The following is a 12715-nucleotide window of genomic DNA, read 5'->3' on the forward strand; positions in this document are numbered from 1 at the left end:
CCCGTCTCTCCAGATCCCCAGGAAGACTGTGTACGACCAGTTAAACCACATCCTCATCTCTGACGACCAGCTCCCGGAAAACATCATTCTTGTGAACACCTCGGACTGGCAGGGGCAGGTGGGGAGGGGCCGGGCAGGGCAGGGTGGGGAGGGGGCAGTGTTTACTCGGTGGGGCCCTGGCCAGCCCTGCCCACCGTGGACGCGAGCGGGGCGCGCGGCTGAGGGTCACCCCCGCCCCCCCAGTTCCTCTCAGAGGTGCTGCAGCGGCACACGCTCCCGGTGGTCTGCACCTGCTCTGCGGCCGACGTCCAGGCGGCCTTCAGCACCATCGTGTCTCGGATTCAGAGATAGTGAGTCCCGGGCGTGAGGGTCTCTGCTCCGCAGCGTCGCGGGATGGGGTGAGGGCCGCTCTCCTGAAGCTCTGCCCCTCGCCCGCCCGCAGCTGCAACTGCAATTCGCAGCCGCCGACGCCCGTGAAGATCGCGGTGGCGGGCGCGCAGCACTACCTCAGCGCCGTGCTGCGGCTCTTCGTGGAGCAGCTGTCGCACAAGACCCCCGACTGGCTGGGCTATATGCGCTTCCTCGTCATCCCGCTGGGTGAGGGGGTCCCCCGCCCTGGGGCCGCGCGGCTGCCCAGGGACGCCGAGGGCGCTGGCGGGGGCTTGCTTATTTATTAACCTTTCAAAGTTCTCAAGACCAAAACCCCCGTGTTTTGGCTTGGCTGAATGTCTGCGCTGGAAGGGGCGGAGTCCTCAGGGAGACCCCCGCCCCGGGGCGAGGCGGGGGGCGGAGAAGCGGGGGCCACGGGCGGGGCCGCGCCTGATGCCCCTCTCGGCCCCCAGGCTCCCACCCCGTGGCCCGGTACCTGGGCTCCGTGGACTACAGGTATAACAACTTCTTCCAGGACCTGGCTTGGAGGGACCTGTTCAACAAGCTGGAGGCGCAGAGCGCCGGTGAGGCCCCGGGCGCACGCGCGCCCACCTCTCCCGTCCCCCGCCCCTCCGGTTCCCGCCTAGGCCGCGGCGCCCCCCCCCCCCCCCCCCGCCCCCACGACCCCCAGCCCCCCGCCCCGCCCCCGCGACCCCGCCCCTTGCGCCCTTCCTCTCCTCCCCTCTTGTCCGCCCGCCCCGCCCCGCCCCCACCCCCACCCCCACCAGCCCTCCCGCCCTCGCGCCCACACCCCCCCCTGCAACCTGCAGCCGCCCCTGCCCGCTCTGTGCCCCCTTCTCCGCAGGCCCGGTCTGCCCTCCCGCCCACTCCCGCCCCGCGCCCCTCACCCTCGCGCCCCTGCCCTGCTGCCCAGCCCATCACACCTCGTTTTGAAAGTCAATGGTTTGCTTTGCTCTGAGACACACTTTATGTATCGGGCCTGAGCGCCGGGCAGGTAGCTGGGGTCAGCAGGCATGGTTAGTGGGGGATGGGCCAGGATGTTTCTCTTTGCCTGTGAGCCGCAAAGCTCTTTGGTGACCGGCAGGGGAGGGCTTTTCAGGATTTGGAGAGGCCTCACTGCCTTCCCCAGGATCCCATGAGGGCAGCAGCCAGAGGAGCCTCTCAGCCGTGCCCAGCCTGGCTGCCTGGACCCTGGGTGCTGGGGTGCGCCATGCCCACGGATCCCTTCTGGTCTTCTTCTGCAGTGCAGGACACGCCGGACATCGTGTCAAGAATCACCCAGTACATTTCGGGGGCCAACTGCGCCCACCAGCTGCCCATCGCGGAGGCCATGCTGACCTACAAGCAGAAGAGGTACCTCCTGGGGCCCGGGCAGGCGTGGGGTGGAGACCGCCATACTTCTGCAGTCTTGGCCAGGCGGCCTGCGTCCTCACTGTCCCAGCTCCTCGGGTCACTGACGGGCCAACGGGATGGAAAGAGACCTGGGATGAGGGAAGCCCCCAGCTCTCCTGACCACTGCACCTTTTCCGGACACAAATCAGAGTTAGGATTAGCTGGTCGATCTTTCTTTATCTTTGTACGCGCTGGGATTTTCTGTAACTGGAGTCACAAGAGCAGCAGCCCCGGTGCTGGCCCAGCAGGGACCTGCCTCCTCCAGCAGCCAGTCTCCAGCGGGAGGCCTGGTCCTCACCCTGCCCCGTGCAGGACGATGGCCAGGGGCTGGGCTGATGCCCGTTGGCATGGGGTGGGGCCTTGTGCAGTCTGAGGGGGTCGAGCGGTCCCCTCGCCCGTCTGTGAACAGAGGTGCGGTCAGGGGGTGGCAGGAAGAGGCAGACCGCAGCAGTCTGAGAAGCTCAGCTGCCTTGCCCCCGGCTCTGTGAGGGACCCCCAGTGGGTGCCTCACCGCCCGAGCGCCTAACAGCGTCCTGTCTCTCTCTTTGGCGGCTCTCTGAAAAGGAGAAAGAACTTTCACTTTGACTTTACCCTCAGGTACCGCTGCCCTTGGGTCTGGCCCCCCCCCGCCCGCTGGCTGGTCTTTAGGGCTGTTTGGCAGCCTTGGGTCTGGCCCCTGCTGCCCGCTGGCTGGTCTTTAGGGCTGTTTGGCAGTGTCGGCAGGTGGGGTGGCTCTCAGGTCTCCGTATGGGGGTCAGGAGGCACAGCCTCCATCAGGCAGGCTCCTGGCGCTGCCCGGTCCCTCTCGGGCGCCCACCCAGCCTCAGGGACAAAGTCTGCTGCCTGGCAGCGTGTCAGAGTGCGGGTTGGGAAGTGGCCGGCGGAACTCCTCTCTGAGTTGCTGCGTCTCTGAAGCCTGGCATTGCCACCGCTGTTAGCCACAGGGACTGGTTCCACCCCGTGAGCCACCAAGCAAGCACTGGCACCGCTCGGCATGGGCTTTGCTCCCAGTGCCCGCTGCCAGCAGCCAGGGAGAGTGGCTTGGGGCAGCTTCTTCGCAGCTCAGTTTTGGGGTTTACCTGGATGGTGGCCAGACCACTGGGACCTCTGCACACAGCGAGGCTCTTTTTTTTGCCCCCAAGGCGGCGTCTCCTCCGTTTGACCGTTTGTCGGAGCCTAGACCCATGGCCCTGCCTGATAGGTGTCTGGCACTGGGCCCCACGGGGCGTTGCTCTGCCTGAGCCTCAGGGCATTTGCTCTGGAAAAGCCCCAGGGCGAGTCCTTGGGTCCCAGGCCGCCTCTGTGCTGGGCCCCGGGATGGATCAGGAGGAGGGGTGTGAGCCTGTTCAGTTGTCCTGCTAAACAAGCCTCAGGGTCTAGAGAAAGACCAGCCGTGGTGTGCCTCGCTGACCCCGAGCTGTCCTGGGGGCCTGCGCTCGCTCCCCACCCTGCCCACCCCCGTTAGCTGCGCCCCGCTGACCCCGAGCTGTCCTGTGGGCCTGCGCTCGCTCCCCACCCTGCCCACCCCCGTTAGCTGCGCCGGGAGCGCAGCCTGCTTTGCTGCCTGGGCCGCAGCGTCTGTCTGTGCCAGGGTGGGCTCCCTTGAGCCACGCCTGTGGCCGGGGCTTGGGAGACCCCGAGCCGCCTCCGTGCTCAGCCCCCAGCCCCGCGTTGCAGTGGTAACACCGGCCCCGGGGTGGGGCTGGTCCCAATGTCCCTGCACCCCGGCTGGAGCCCCGTGAAAGCCAGTGTGCCATCCAGGCTCAGAGCCCAGGGCCGGAAGGGCAGCGGGCTAGCCTTTGTCTGCAGTGACACAGAACAGGCTGCTGTCCACCCGGAGGGGTCAGGAGACCCAGGAGAGGGTGGGCAGCGGGCACAGCCGTCCCAGGCCTCCTCCAGCTCCAGCCCCACGAGGGCGTCAGCAGGGAGGCTCCCATCTGCTCAGCACCAGCTCCTGGCCTGAGGTCAGACCCACTGGTGGTCCTCCCAGGCAACTGTGCGGGCTGCCCAGCACCCCCACCCTGGCCTCTTGGCTAGTGTGGGCTCCCCTCAGCTTCTGTGCCGCCGATGCCACATGGAGGCACCTCCCCCACACACAGGTCTCATGAGCCATGCCCAGGGGCCTTGGCACGGAGCCGTGGGCTCAGGCCTTAGGAGTCCTGATCTCTGTCCCTGCCAGGAGCACGCATGCCCTCCGCATGCAGGGTCCAGGGTGAGGGGTCCCAATGGAAGCCGGTGTTACCCCGTCTTGTGGGCATGTGCGTGTGGGTGTTGTCTGCATGTCCCAGGAGCACAGCTTGGCTTTGATGCTTGTGTTGTGGAGTCTCCAAGTCCCCTCTCCTTGGGGTTCTCCCCTGTCTGCCTCCCTGCGTGCCGATCATGGAGGGGTGGGCGTGCTAGCGGGCAGTGGCTCGCTGAGGTGGGGGCCCTGTGGGTCGAAGGCCCCCGTGCCCTGAGCCAGGGGCGCCGCACACGTCCTGCCTCCTCACGCAGGAGGCCCCCGTGCCCTGAGCCAGGGGCGCCGCACACGTCCTGCCTCCGCACGCAGGAGGCCCCTGTGCCCTGAGCCAGGGGCTCCCACATGTCCTGCCTCCGCACACGCAGGAGGAGGTCCAGGCACAAGGTCTGGGTTGTACCGTTAACGAGAACTGGAATGAAGGGAAGTTTTCTTTCTCAACCGTTTGCTTCTTACGATGGGAAGAAAGCCTGGGAATTTGGTAGGCTCCGTTGGAGGGACTGAACCTGGAGGTTCTTTCATCCAGTCGTTTGCCAGGTCTTTTGCAGAGATGGGGGTGGTGCTGGGTGGGTGGGTGGTTCATGGGTGCCCACGTCCAGGAGTGCCCAGGGGAGGGTGTCTCCTGCCAACTGCTGTTCCCTCACATGGGTGGCGTGCTGGGCACAGCACCTCCTGCCAAGACTGGGACCTGCATTCTGTACTGACCCCTGGGCCAGGGGCGCTTGTCCAGCTGGTGATCACACTTCACGGGAGCACCCCCAGCCCCAGGCCTCCATCTGCCACAGGGACAGGGAGGGGAGAGCCTCCTGCCAAGCTCTGGTACCCTGGGGCTCCTGGTCCTGAGAGCTGGTGCCCAGCGAGCTGGCTGAGCTGGGCCTGGGTCCCCACCGGCAGACCTGCCTGGTGCAGAGGCTTCTCCCTGGGTGGCACCCCCAGGCCGCTGCCCTGCTGGGTGTGCGTGTGTGGACTGCTCTGCAGAAGAGTCGCTCTGTGACTTCAAGCTCAGGTTTGGGAGGATGGCTTGGAGAGGGTGCCTGCCCAGGAAGCAGGGCAGGGGGCACCTGTCTGCCCTGTGGCTGGGGGAGGGACCACACAAGGCCCAGGACCAGTTCTGCCCGTGGGATCCAGGTGGAGGTGAGAAGGGGGTGCTCTCCCAGCCGCCAGTGGAGCACAGACCAGGGTGGATACCAGGGGGCAGAGCGGCACCAGCTGAGCCGCAGGACCAGCCCTGGCCCAGGAGGAGTGGGTAGCTCTCCCCTACCCAGGCCCGGGGACTCTGGCTGCCTTCTCCACCAGCGGTCAGGACAGGTGATCCTGGAGAGGCTGGGCTCTGCCAGAAGCTGTGCAGGGCCTGTGGGCGCAGTACAGCAGCATGCACACAGAGCCTCCCCCCGCCCCCGCAGTGGGCACCAACTTCAGACTGTTGAAGGGAAGTCTCAGCCTGATGGGACGGTCACCCCCACCCCCTGGCGGTGGCCCGGGCTGCTCCTGGGGCATCCTGGGGGCACAGGCAGCCCACCCTCTCCTGGGGCCCCGGGGGGCCAGCAGAATGGCTCCAGGATGGGCCAGCTGCCTGCGCGCCAGGCAGCCCAGAGGGAGGAGCGGATGGCCTCAGGCCGCCCCTCGGGGCTCTGGACCTCATGCGGAGACGCATTCAGGCTTCCTGCAGGTCGGCGGGCCCTGCGGTCAGAGGTCCAGGCCGGCACCCGCAGGAGGGCGGGCACGAGTCCGGGTGGGCCGGGCGCTGCAGAGGGCAGCCCCGCCCCTCAGGGAGGCTGACTGTGTGTTTCCCTGTCTCAGCCCCGATGAGGAGTCTTCCCAGAAGTTCATTCCCTTCGTCGGGGTGAGTACCGCCCAGGCAGCGTCGCCTTGCCCGCCGTCCTGCTGCCCAGCTGCTCTGCTGCAGGGCGGCCGCGATCCGCCAACGTGATCAGCGTGTCGTCGTCTTCATGCGACACGGTCCAGAACCTTCTTCAGTTGGAGCAGACGACTTGCCTTCGCATCCCTCCCGCCCTAAAGTCTCTCCTGCATCGAGTGGGGAGTGAGCCCAGGCGCTGCTAGGACTGGACTTGTGGAAGCAGGCGGCCTGCCTGAGGGCGCGGGGCCGGTCCTCAGCTCTGTCCTGGGCAGCGGGGATCAGCGTCAGGCTCGGCTCTTCAGGGGCCACCCAGGGCCGGCCGTCCTCAGGACAGGCCTCTCCTGGGGTCTGGGGCAGAGGACTGCCTCTGTCCTCTGGGAGCCTCAGGGCAGGCTTGCTTGGCTGGAGCGTGGCCTGTAAGTTGGAAGGTTTTACTTTGTCCCTTGGCCAAAGAGCCAGGGCTGCCGCCTGACGGCCGGCTGTGTGTCCACGGCCTGTGGCCCCACTGGGGTCTCCAGCCAGGGCATCTGCTGGGAGAGGCACGCGGCAGCCAGGCAGGTGGCAGGGCCTCTAGGCCGCTCGCTGTGCTCAGGCTAGGGGTGGCTGCTGGCTGTGCTGGGAGGGAGCGCGTCCGGGGCTGTCCTGCGGAAGCTACTGTGGTGACCGCCGGGCCTGTCCTGCTGGCTGCACGTGAGCCGCCGCCGTGTGACCAAGGCCGTGGCCGTCGTCGCGATCTCGTTCACTTGACACAGCTCCCACCCGGTCGGCGTGGGCCGGGAGCCCTGGCAGCCCATGGGGAAATGGAGCAGGCCCTGGAGCCACCTTGGTGCCCTGCTGGGCCAGGCGCCCTCGCTCCAGCACCTGACTCGCCGCTGCCTGTGCCTGGCCAGTCACACGCACGTGTATTTTGCTGAGGCCAGGGTGTGAGACCTGAGAGGTTCACTCAAGGGGAGAGGGTTCCTCTCCTGCCGGAGGCCATATGCATCCTGAACGCTGGTCACAGGTCAGGGCCAGGCCAGTGGCCAGCTGGCCGGCAGCCCAGGGCCTCTGGGGCCTGTGCCTTCATCCCGGGACTGCAGGATGGCCAAAGCAGGCTGCATCTCGAGGGCGTCTCCCAAACACACCATCTGCAGAGGGCGGGGCCTTCACCAGGGCCTGTGGCACAGCTGACCACATGGACGGTGGCTCCCGTGAGCCCAGCTCTGCCCCTCGCACTGAGGAGCTCGGCCCCGGCTCGGCCCCAGAAGTTCCGCGGGGCAGGGGGATGTGGCAAGTGGGCAGCGGCGGGGAGCAGGTCCCTACCAGGGTCTGGGGCCCCGCTCAGAAGCTCCTGTTGCCTCCTAGGTGGTGAAAGTGGGGATAGTGGAGCCGTCTTCGGCCGCGTCAGGTGACTGCGTTCTCCAGGCCCCGGGCTGGGGTGGGCTGGCGGCGGCGGGGGTGTGGCGGGTGGCAGCCGCGGTGCCTGTCTGCTGCAGGGCTTCTGTTCACCAGGAGTGGCCTCCCTTGTCCCTGAGGCCTGACAGCTCCTGCTCAGCTTTGGGGGAGGGGGTCCTCCGGCTTCCCACACGCGCTCCCCCAGCCCATAGCTGCCTGGCCTCCCTGCCATGTTTGGGTGCAGAGGGCCGTGAGCTGCCCAAGCAGAGCCGTGGGGGAAGCTCAGCACCGCCCCCAACTCCTCCCCTAAGGTGACTCAGATGACGCGGCCCCCTCGGGCTCCAGCGTGCTCTCATCCACCCCGCCGTCCACGTCTCCTGCGGCCAAGGAGGCCTCGCCCACCCCGCCCTCCTCCCCGTCGGTGAGCGGAGGCCTGTCCTCCCCCAGGTAAACGCAGCCACGCAGAAGTGCTGCCCCGAGCACAGTAGGGATGGGGCTGAGAACCAGATGGTTCCTTGGGGTCCCTGACCGCACCCCAGGCTGCCTGGAAGCAGAGGGTCAGGGTAGCCTTGCAGGGGACACAGTGGTGTCGACAAGGGCTCACTCAGACAAGTGAACAGGGGTGCCCTACTGTTCAGTCCTGGCCTGATGTCTCCCCACCTGGCCCCCTGCATTCCTGGGGCCGGAACTACAGAGTCTATAAATATAGGGTGCTCTGGACACAGGGAGTTTTGGAAACTTGGATGTGAGTAGCAGACCTGGGATACAGTGGGTGTGGTTATTGGCAGCCCCTCTCGGGTGTCCTCAGGGCTCTCCTGAGCAGAACCCACCCAGACAGGACTGCCACAGGGTCGGGGAGGCCCACCATAGGACCCCCTGGGGCCTGCACCTATGAGGGGCAGCTGGCCTGGGCCCTCCAAACAGAGGTGGTCCCCGACGTCGGGCAGCACAGGCACCAGAGGGCACCCGTTTGCCATGCCAGCCCGGGGTGCTGCCGTCCCCTCCTGAGGACGGAGGGGTGAGCCTCCCTCGTCTTTCACAGCCAGGGCGTCGGCGCTGAGCTCATGGGGCTGCAGGTGGATTACTGGACGGCAGCTCAGCCTGCAGACAGGAAGAGAGACGCGGAGAAGAAGGACTCGCCCACCACCAAAAACACACTCAAGTGCACCTTCCGGTCTCTCCAGGTCAGCAGGCTGCCCAGCAGCGGCGAGGCCGTGGCCACGCCCACCATGTCCATGACCGTGGTCACCAAGGAGAAGAACAAGAAGGGTGAGGAGGGGAGGCGGGCTGACCGTCGGGCCTGGGGGCCGCTTCGTTCCCACACCCCTGGGCAAGGGCCCGCTGGCGGGCGGGTGGTGGCGGTCAGGGTTAGCGTGGAAGGAGGGCCAGAGGAGCGTACAGCCTGCGCTGCCCCCAGCCCTGAAGGAGCAGCAGGAGCACAGCACGGCCCCCTTTCCTCCTAGTGATGTTTTTGCCCAAGAAAACCAAGGACAAGGACGTGGAGTCCAAAAGCCAGTGCATCGAGGGCATCAGCCGCCTGATCTGCACGGCCAAGCACCAGCAGAACATGCTGCGGGGTGAGCCGAGGCGCCCCCGCGGGCGGGGGCGGGGCCTGTGATCAGTGGGCGCGGCTTGGGGCGGGGCCTGTGTCCAACAGGAAACGGAAGTAAACCGGGGCGGGGCGGGGCCGCTTGTGGAAGTTCCCCTCCGGAAATGCTTATTTGGCTGTGATGTCATGTTACGTAGTCTGCGCTCAGAGCACACTGGGGCCAGCCCACCTGTGTGTGTGGAGTGGCTTTTCAAATTCTGAGAAATAATTTCTCAGTCCTTTCTGCTTTATGTCAGAATTTTTATAGAAGATATTCTGCGACTGAGTGGTTGAGAACACGGAGCTCTCGAGTTCTCTCTTTGCCGTGGGCTTGGGTTTGACTACAGTGGCCCAGAGCCAGCCTTTCTCTTGATTTTCTGGCTTAAGTGGAGGGTGTTTCAAACCCAGTCTGCAGACCCCTCCGAGGCAGACAGGCTGTGGACACCAGCTCCCCTGAGGTGGCTGGGGAGAGGCTCTCGGGCCATGGGGATGGGGTGGGAGCAGGCGGCAGGAAGGCCAGGAGGGGAGCTGGGGGTCCGCGACCTCCTCCCGCAGGGCCGGTGAGAACCAGCGAGTGTCTCCCGGGAGCCTGGGGGTTCCCACGGGTGTCAGCACCCCCCACCTTGTTCTCGGCCGCGGCCTGCAGCTAGGGGCAGGCGGGTCAGGCGGTCTTGTCCCCACAGTCCTCATCGACGGCGTGGAGTGGAACGACGTCAAGTTCTTCCAGCTGGCGGCCCAGTGGTCCTCCCACGTCAAGCACTTCCCCATCTGCATCTTCGGACACTCCAAGTCCACCTTCTAGCCCCGCCTGCCGGGGGGCCGTGCCAGTTTCTGCTCTGCAGCCCCACGATGGCCGCGGCCGGGAGGGCCCAGCTGCTTTTCTGTTCACACTTCAGTTTACCACAGAGACAGACCCTTAAAACCCCAGAGAGAAACAGTCTTAAGTATGAACGCGCTCACAACCTGGAGACTAACGGGGCGGCCCCCACCGGGAGCCCATAACTGCTCTGCTTATTAACCAGAATGTCCTGGCGGGGGTGGGAGGGCAGGCGGGATCACGGAAGGTGTGTTTTGGCCTCAGGACTACCCCCCCACCCCCACCCAGTCCCCCCAGCAAGAAGGGTTCTTGCCTTCGTGTCCTGTCCTTTCTGAAAGCCAGGACTACTCTGCTTCCTCAGGGAGCGGGGGTCCTGCGGGTGGCCCCGTGGACCCCAGGCTGCCTGTGCGCAGGCAGCGAGCTGGGGGGCCAGCCTTCTGTCAGGGACGTCCTGAGCGGAACACAGAGGCCAGTCAGCCCCGCCCTGGGCCCCCCGCCCACCAGCCGAGAGGGCCCCAGCGCCGCCGCCCACTCTGGATCCCAATGAACTCCAGCCGTCAGGGGCAGTGGAGGTTTTATAGTAGCGGATATTTTTAATGCTTTTAAATACATGTTATAATGTAGCTGCCAAACAGACGTTGCTCTTCTGAAATCCCAGCAGCCCCTGAGGACTGAGGCAGAGCCAGCCGTGCCGCCCCGGTCCCACCCCCGGTCCCACCCCCGCTCCCCGCGCCCTTCGCTGCCCCCGAGGCACCGCTTTGCTTCTGCGAGTCATCCTGCCCCGAACAAAGTTGCCGCCTCAGCTCCACCGCCTGCCCCAACACCGGCCCCGCCTGCTGACTGGGGGTGTCTGGGCCAGGCAGTCAGGTGTCTGTCACCTGCACCACTAATGTGGCCAGTGAGGCTCAGGCAAGTGGCCAAACCGTAGGGGCTCAAGCCCCGTTGGAGCCATGGGTGCAGCCGGGGCCCCGCCTGTCTAGGCTAGGCTCCTCAGAGCAAGGGATTTGGGGTTTGGGTCCCCAGGGCGCAGGGAGTTGGGGGTGAGTGGAGCACCCTGCCATCCCCCTCCCTGTGCAGTTAGGCAGTGGCTGTCCTGACCCGAGGCCCGGGTCCCTTCCAGTCCTCCTGCTCAGCCCCAGCCCTGCCCCCAGGACTCCCCAGGAAGAGCCCACCCTCTCCACCTGGCCACTGTGGCTGCAGGCCCGGGGTGCCCACCCAGGGGCTCTGAGCCCAGTTTTCTAGGGCTGAGAAACACACGGGCTGCGCTCAGAAAAACAGTGCCAAACGCAGCCAGGCTGCAGGTCTTCCCCGCTCTGTTGGAGGACAGGACTTCCAACAGCCCGTGGCAAGGAAGGGTCCCCCTTGGGGGTGGAAGACAGTCCATTTTTCTTACCTGTGACCTACCTGCTTACCTCCTCCCCCAGGTGGCTGTTCAGGGTGTGAGTGTCCATGGCCAAGAGCCCTGGGTCTAGCAGGTGGACAGATCTGAGCATGCCCTTGGACCAGGGTCCTTGGATGGGAAGGACCTGGGTGAGAGTGTAGGCCACTGAGCGGAGGAACCCTTGGACAGCTTGTGCAGTGTCCACCTGTGTCTACACCCAGCAGCTGCCTGGGACCCGTGAGTTTCCCCGCCCTCGTTGCCACCACTGGCTTCAGGGCCCTGAGTACTGCTCCTTGAGTTTCCTTTTCAGAGGTCACACTCAAAAGGAGGTGTGGCTGACATGCCCTTGACTCGGCTTTCCAGCTGCAGAGCTAGTTGTAGAGGAAGGGGCCGAGAGGGGCTGTCCCGTCCCATCCAGCTGTGAGCTGTCTTCATACCAAGCAGGAGACACCCAGCACCTCCACCCTGGGCAGGCCACACTGTTCCTGGGCCCCGGAGGTCATACAGACAGCCCCAGCCACCATGACTCACTTAGAGACCTGGGCTCCGGTGCCTTGGTTTCCCCATCATCTAATCGGGGATGTAAACACTTCCCCTGCCTACCTCATGGAGCTGTTTTGAGGACACAGATAAAAGCACTTTGTCCCTCAAAGGAAGATGACTCAGAAGCCAAAGCTGCCTGTGACTGAGGCGCAGCCCTGAGTGCACGGAGGGCAGTGTTGGGGCAGCTTGTGAGGAGTGCAGGGCCCAGACCGTGACCCCCAGGACAGGAGCAGCCCCTGCAGAGCAGGAGTTCTCCGCCCACTGGGTGACCAGAGGTCACTGGGACTCAAATGCTAAGCCACTCGTCTCGTTCAGGCAAGGCCAGGCTCCTCACAGGCCTGTGGCACAGTATGGGCAGGCTCCACCCTCACTCAGGCCAGATGGGAGGTCAGCTCCAGCCCTGTATCCAGGCCACTGCTTTCTCCCTCTTTGTGTCAAGTCCCTAGGGTCACCGTCTCCTCAGGGCACGCAGGCCAGTGTCCCGAGTGTCATGGCCGCAGCTCAGGGAGGAGAGGGGCGGCAGGATTAGAGCGGCCAGGGCCAGCTAGGCTGCGCTGTCCTCGCTGGCAGATACCAAGACCTGCCTGGCCTTCGTCCCAGGACGCGTTCCTCATGACAGGACTGCGCCGCTTGCTCCCAGAGGCCAGTTGCCTGACCCCTACATGTGTGCTTTGATCCCCTTCTAGAGACCCCTCCTATCCTGTGGCGGAGAGGAAGCTGAGTTCCTGGGGGAGGCCTCAGGGGCCGGGCTTAGGGGCCCCTTCCCTGGGTCTGGCGCTGCAGGCCAAGGGGCACCGCTGCGTTCCTGCAGACCCCGTCCAGTTTTTGTGCGTTGTTTGGTTTCTAGGATGTACGTGTTGCTAGCTTTTTTTTTTTTTTTTTTTAATGGAAAACAGGATTAATGTAAATAGCGTTTTTGGGAAACAGATTATAATCTGTCACGTATGTGACCACGTGGACTATTTTAAGGTGCTGATGCGACACTAATAAACCCGGGGAGCACTCCCAGGCCCTCCCTCGCCTGCTGTGTGATTCCTCTCGAGCAGCCTCGCCCCTCCATCCGTCCAGGCGCGGGCGCCGCCCGGTGTCCAGGCACCGCAGGCCGACCTTCCGAGGCCCCCACACGCCGCGTGGAC

General features: G+C 65.4%; 1 protein-coding gene across 7 annotated transcripts in view; it reads left to right on the forward strand.

Moving 5' to 3' along the window:
• Nucleotides 1–12594, forward strand: part of PACS2 (phosphofurin acidic cluster sorting protein 2) — a 64787-nt gene extending 52193 nt beyond the window's left edge. For 4 of the 7 annotated variants that reach the window (XM_070775898.1, XM_070775899.1, XM_070775900.1 and 1 more), the window contains exons 14-25: nt 14–118; nt 244–350; nt 443–597; nt 843–953; nt 1635–1743; nt 2347–2379; nt 5819–5861; nt 7221–7263; nt 7562–7697; nt 8293–8519; nt 8714–8827; nt 9522–12594. In XM_070775898.1, coding sequence (XP_070631999.1) covers nt 14–118; nt 244–350; nt 443–597; nt 843–953; nt 1635–1743; nt 2347–2379; nt 5819–5861; nt 7221–7263; nt 7562–7697; nt 8293–8519; nt 8714–8827; nt 9522–9640 — 1302 coding nt within the window. In that variant the 3' untranslated portion in view covers nt 9641–12594. The remainder of the gene's footprint in view (nt 1–13; nt 119–243; nt 351–442; nt 598–842; nt 954–1634; nt 1744–2346; nt 2380–5818; nt 5862–7220; nt 7264–7561; nt 7698–8292; nt 8520–8713; nt 8828–9521) is intronic. The other 3 variants (XM_070775902.1, XM_070775901.1, XR_011562753.1) reach the window with 2 other exon arrangements.
• Nucleotides 12595–12715: the final 121 nt, after the last annotated feature.

The sequence above is a fragment of the Bos indicus genome, chromosome 21 (assembly GCF_029378745.1).
Source record: "Bos indicus isolate NIAB-ARS_2022 breed Sahiwal x Tharparkar chromosome 21, NIAB-ARS_B.indTharparkar_mat_pri_1.0, whole genome shotgun sequence".
Lineage (NCBI taxonomy): Eukaryota > Metazoa > Chordata > Mammalia > Artiodactyla > Bovidae > Bos > Bos indicus.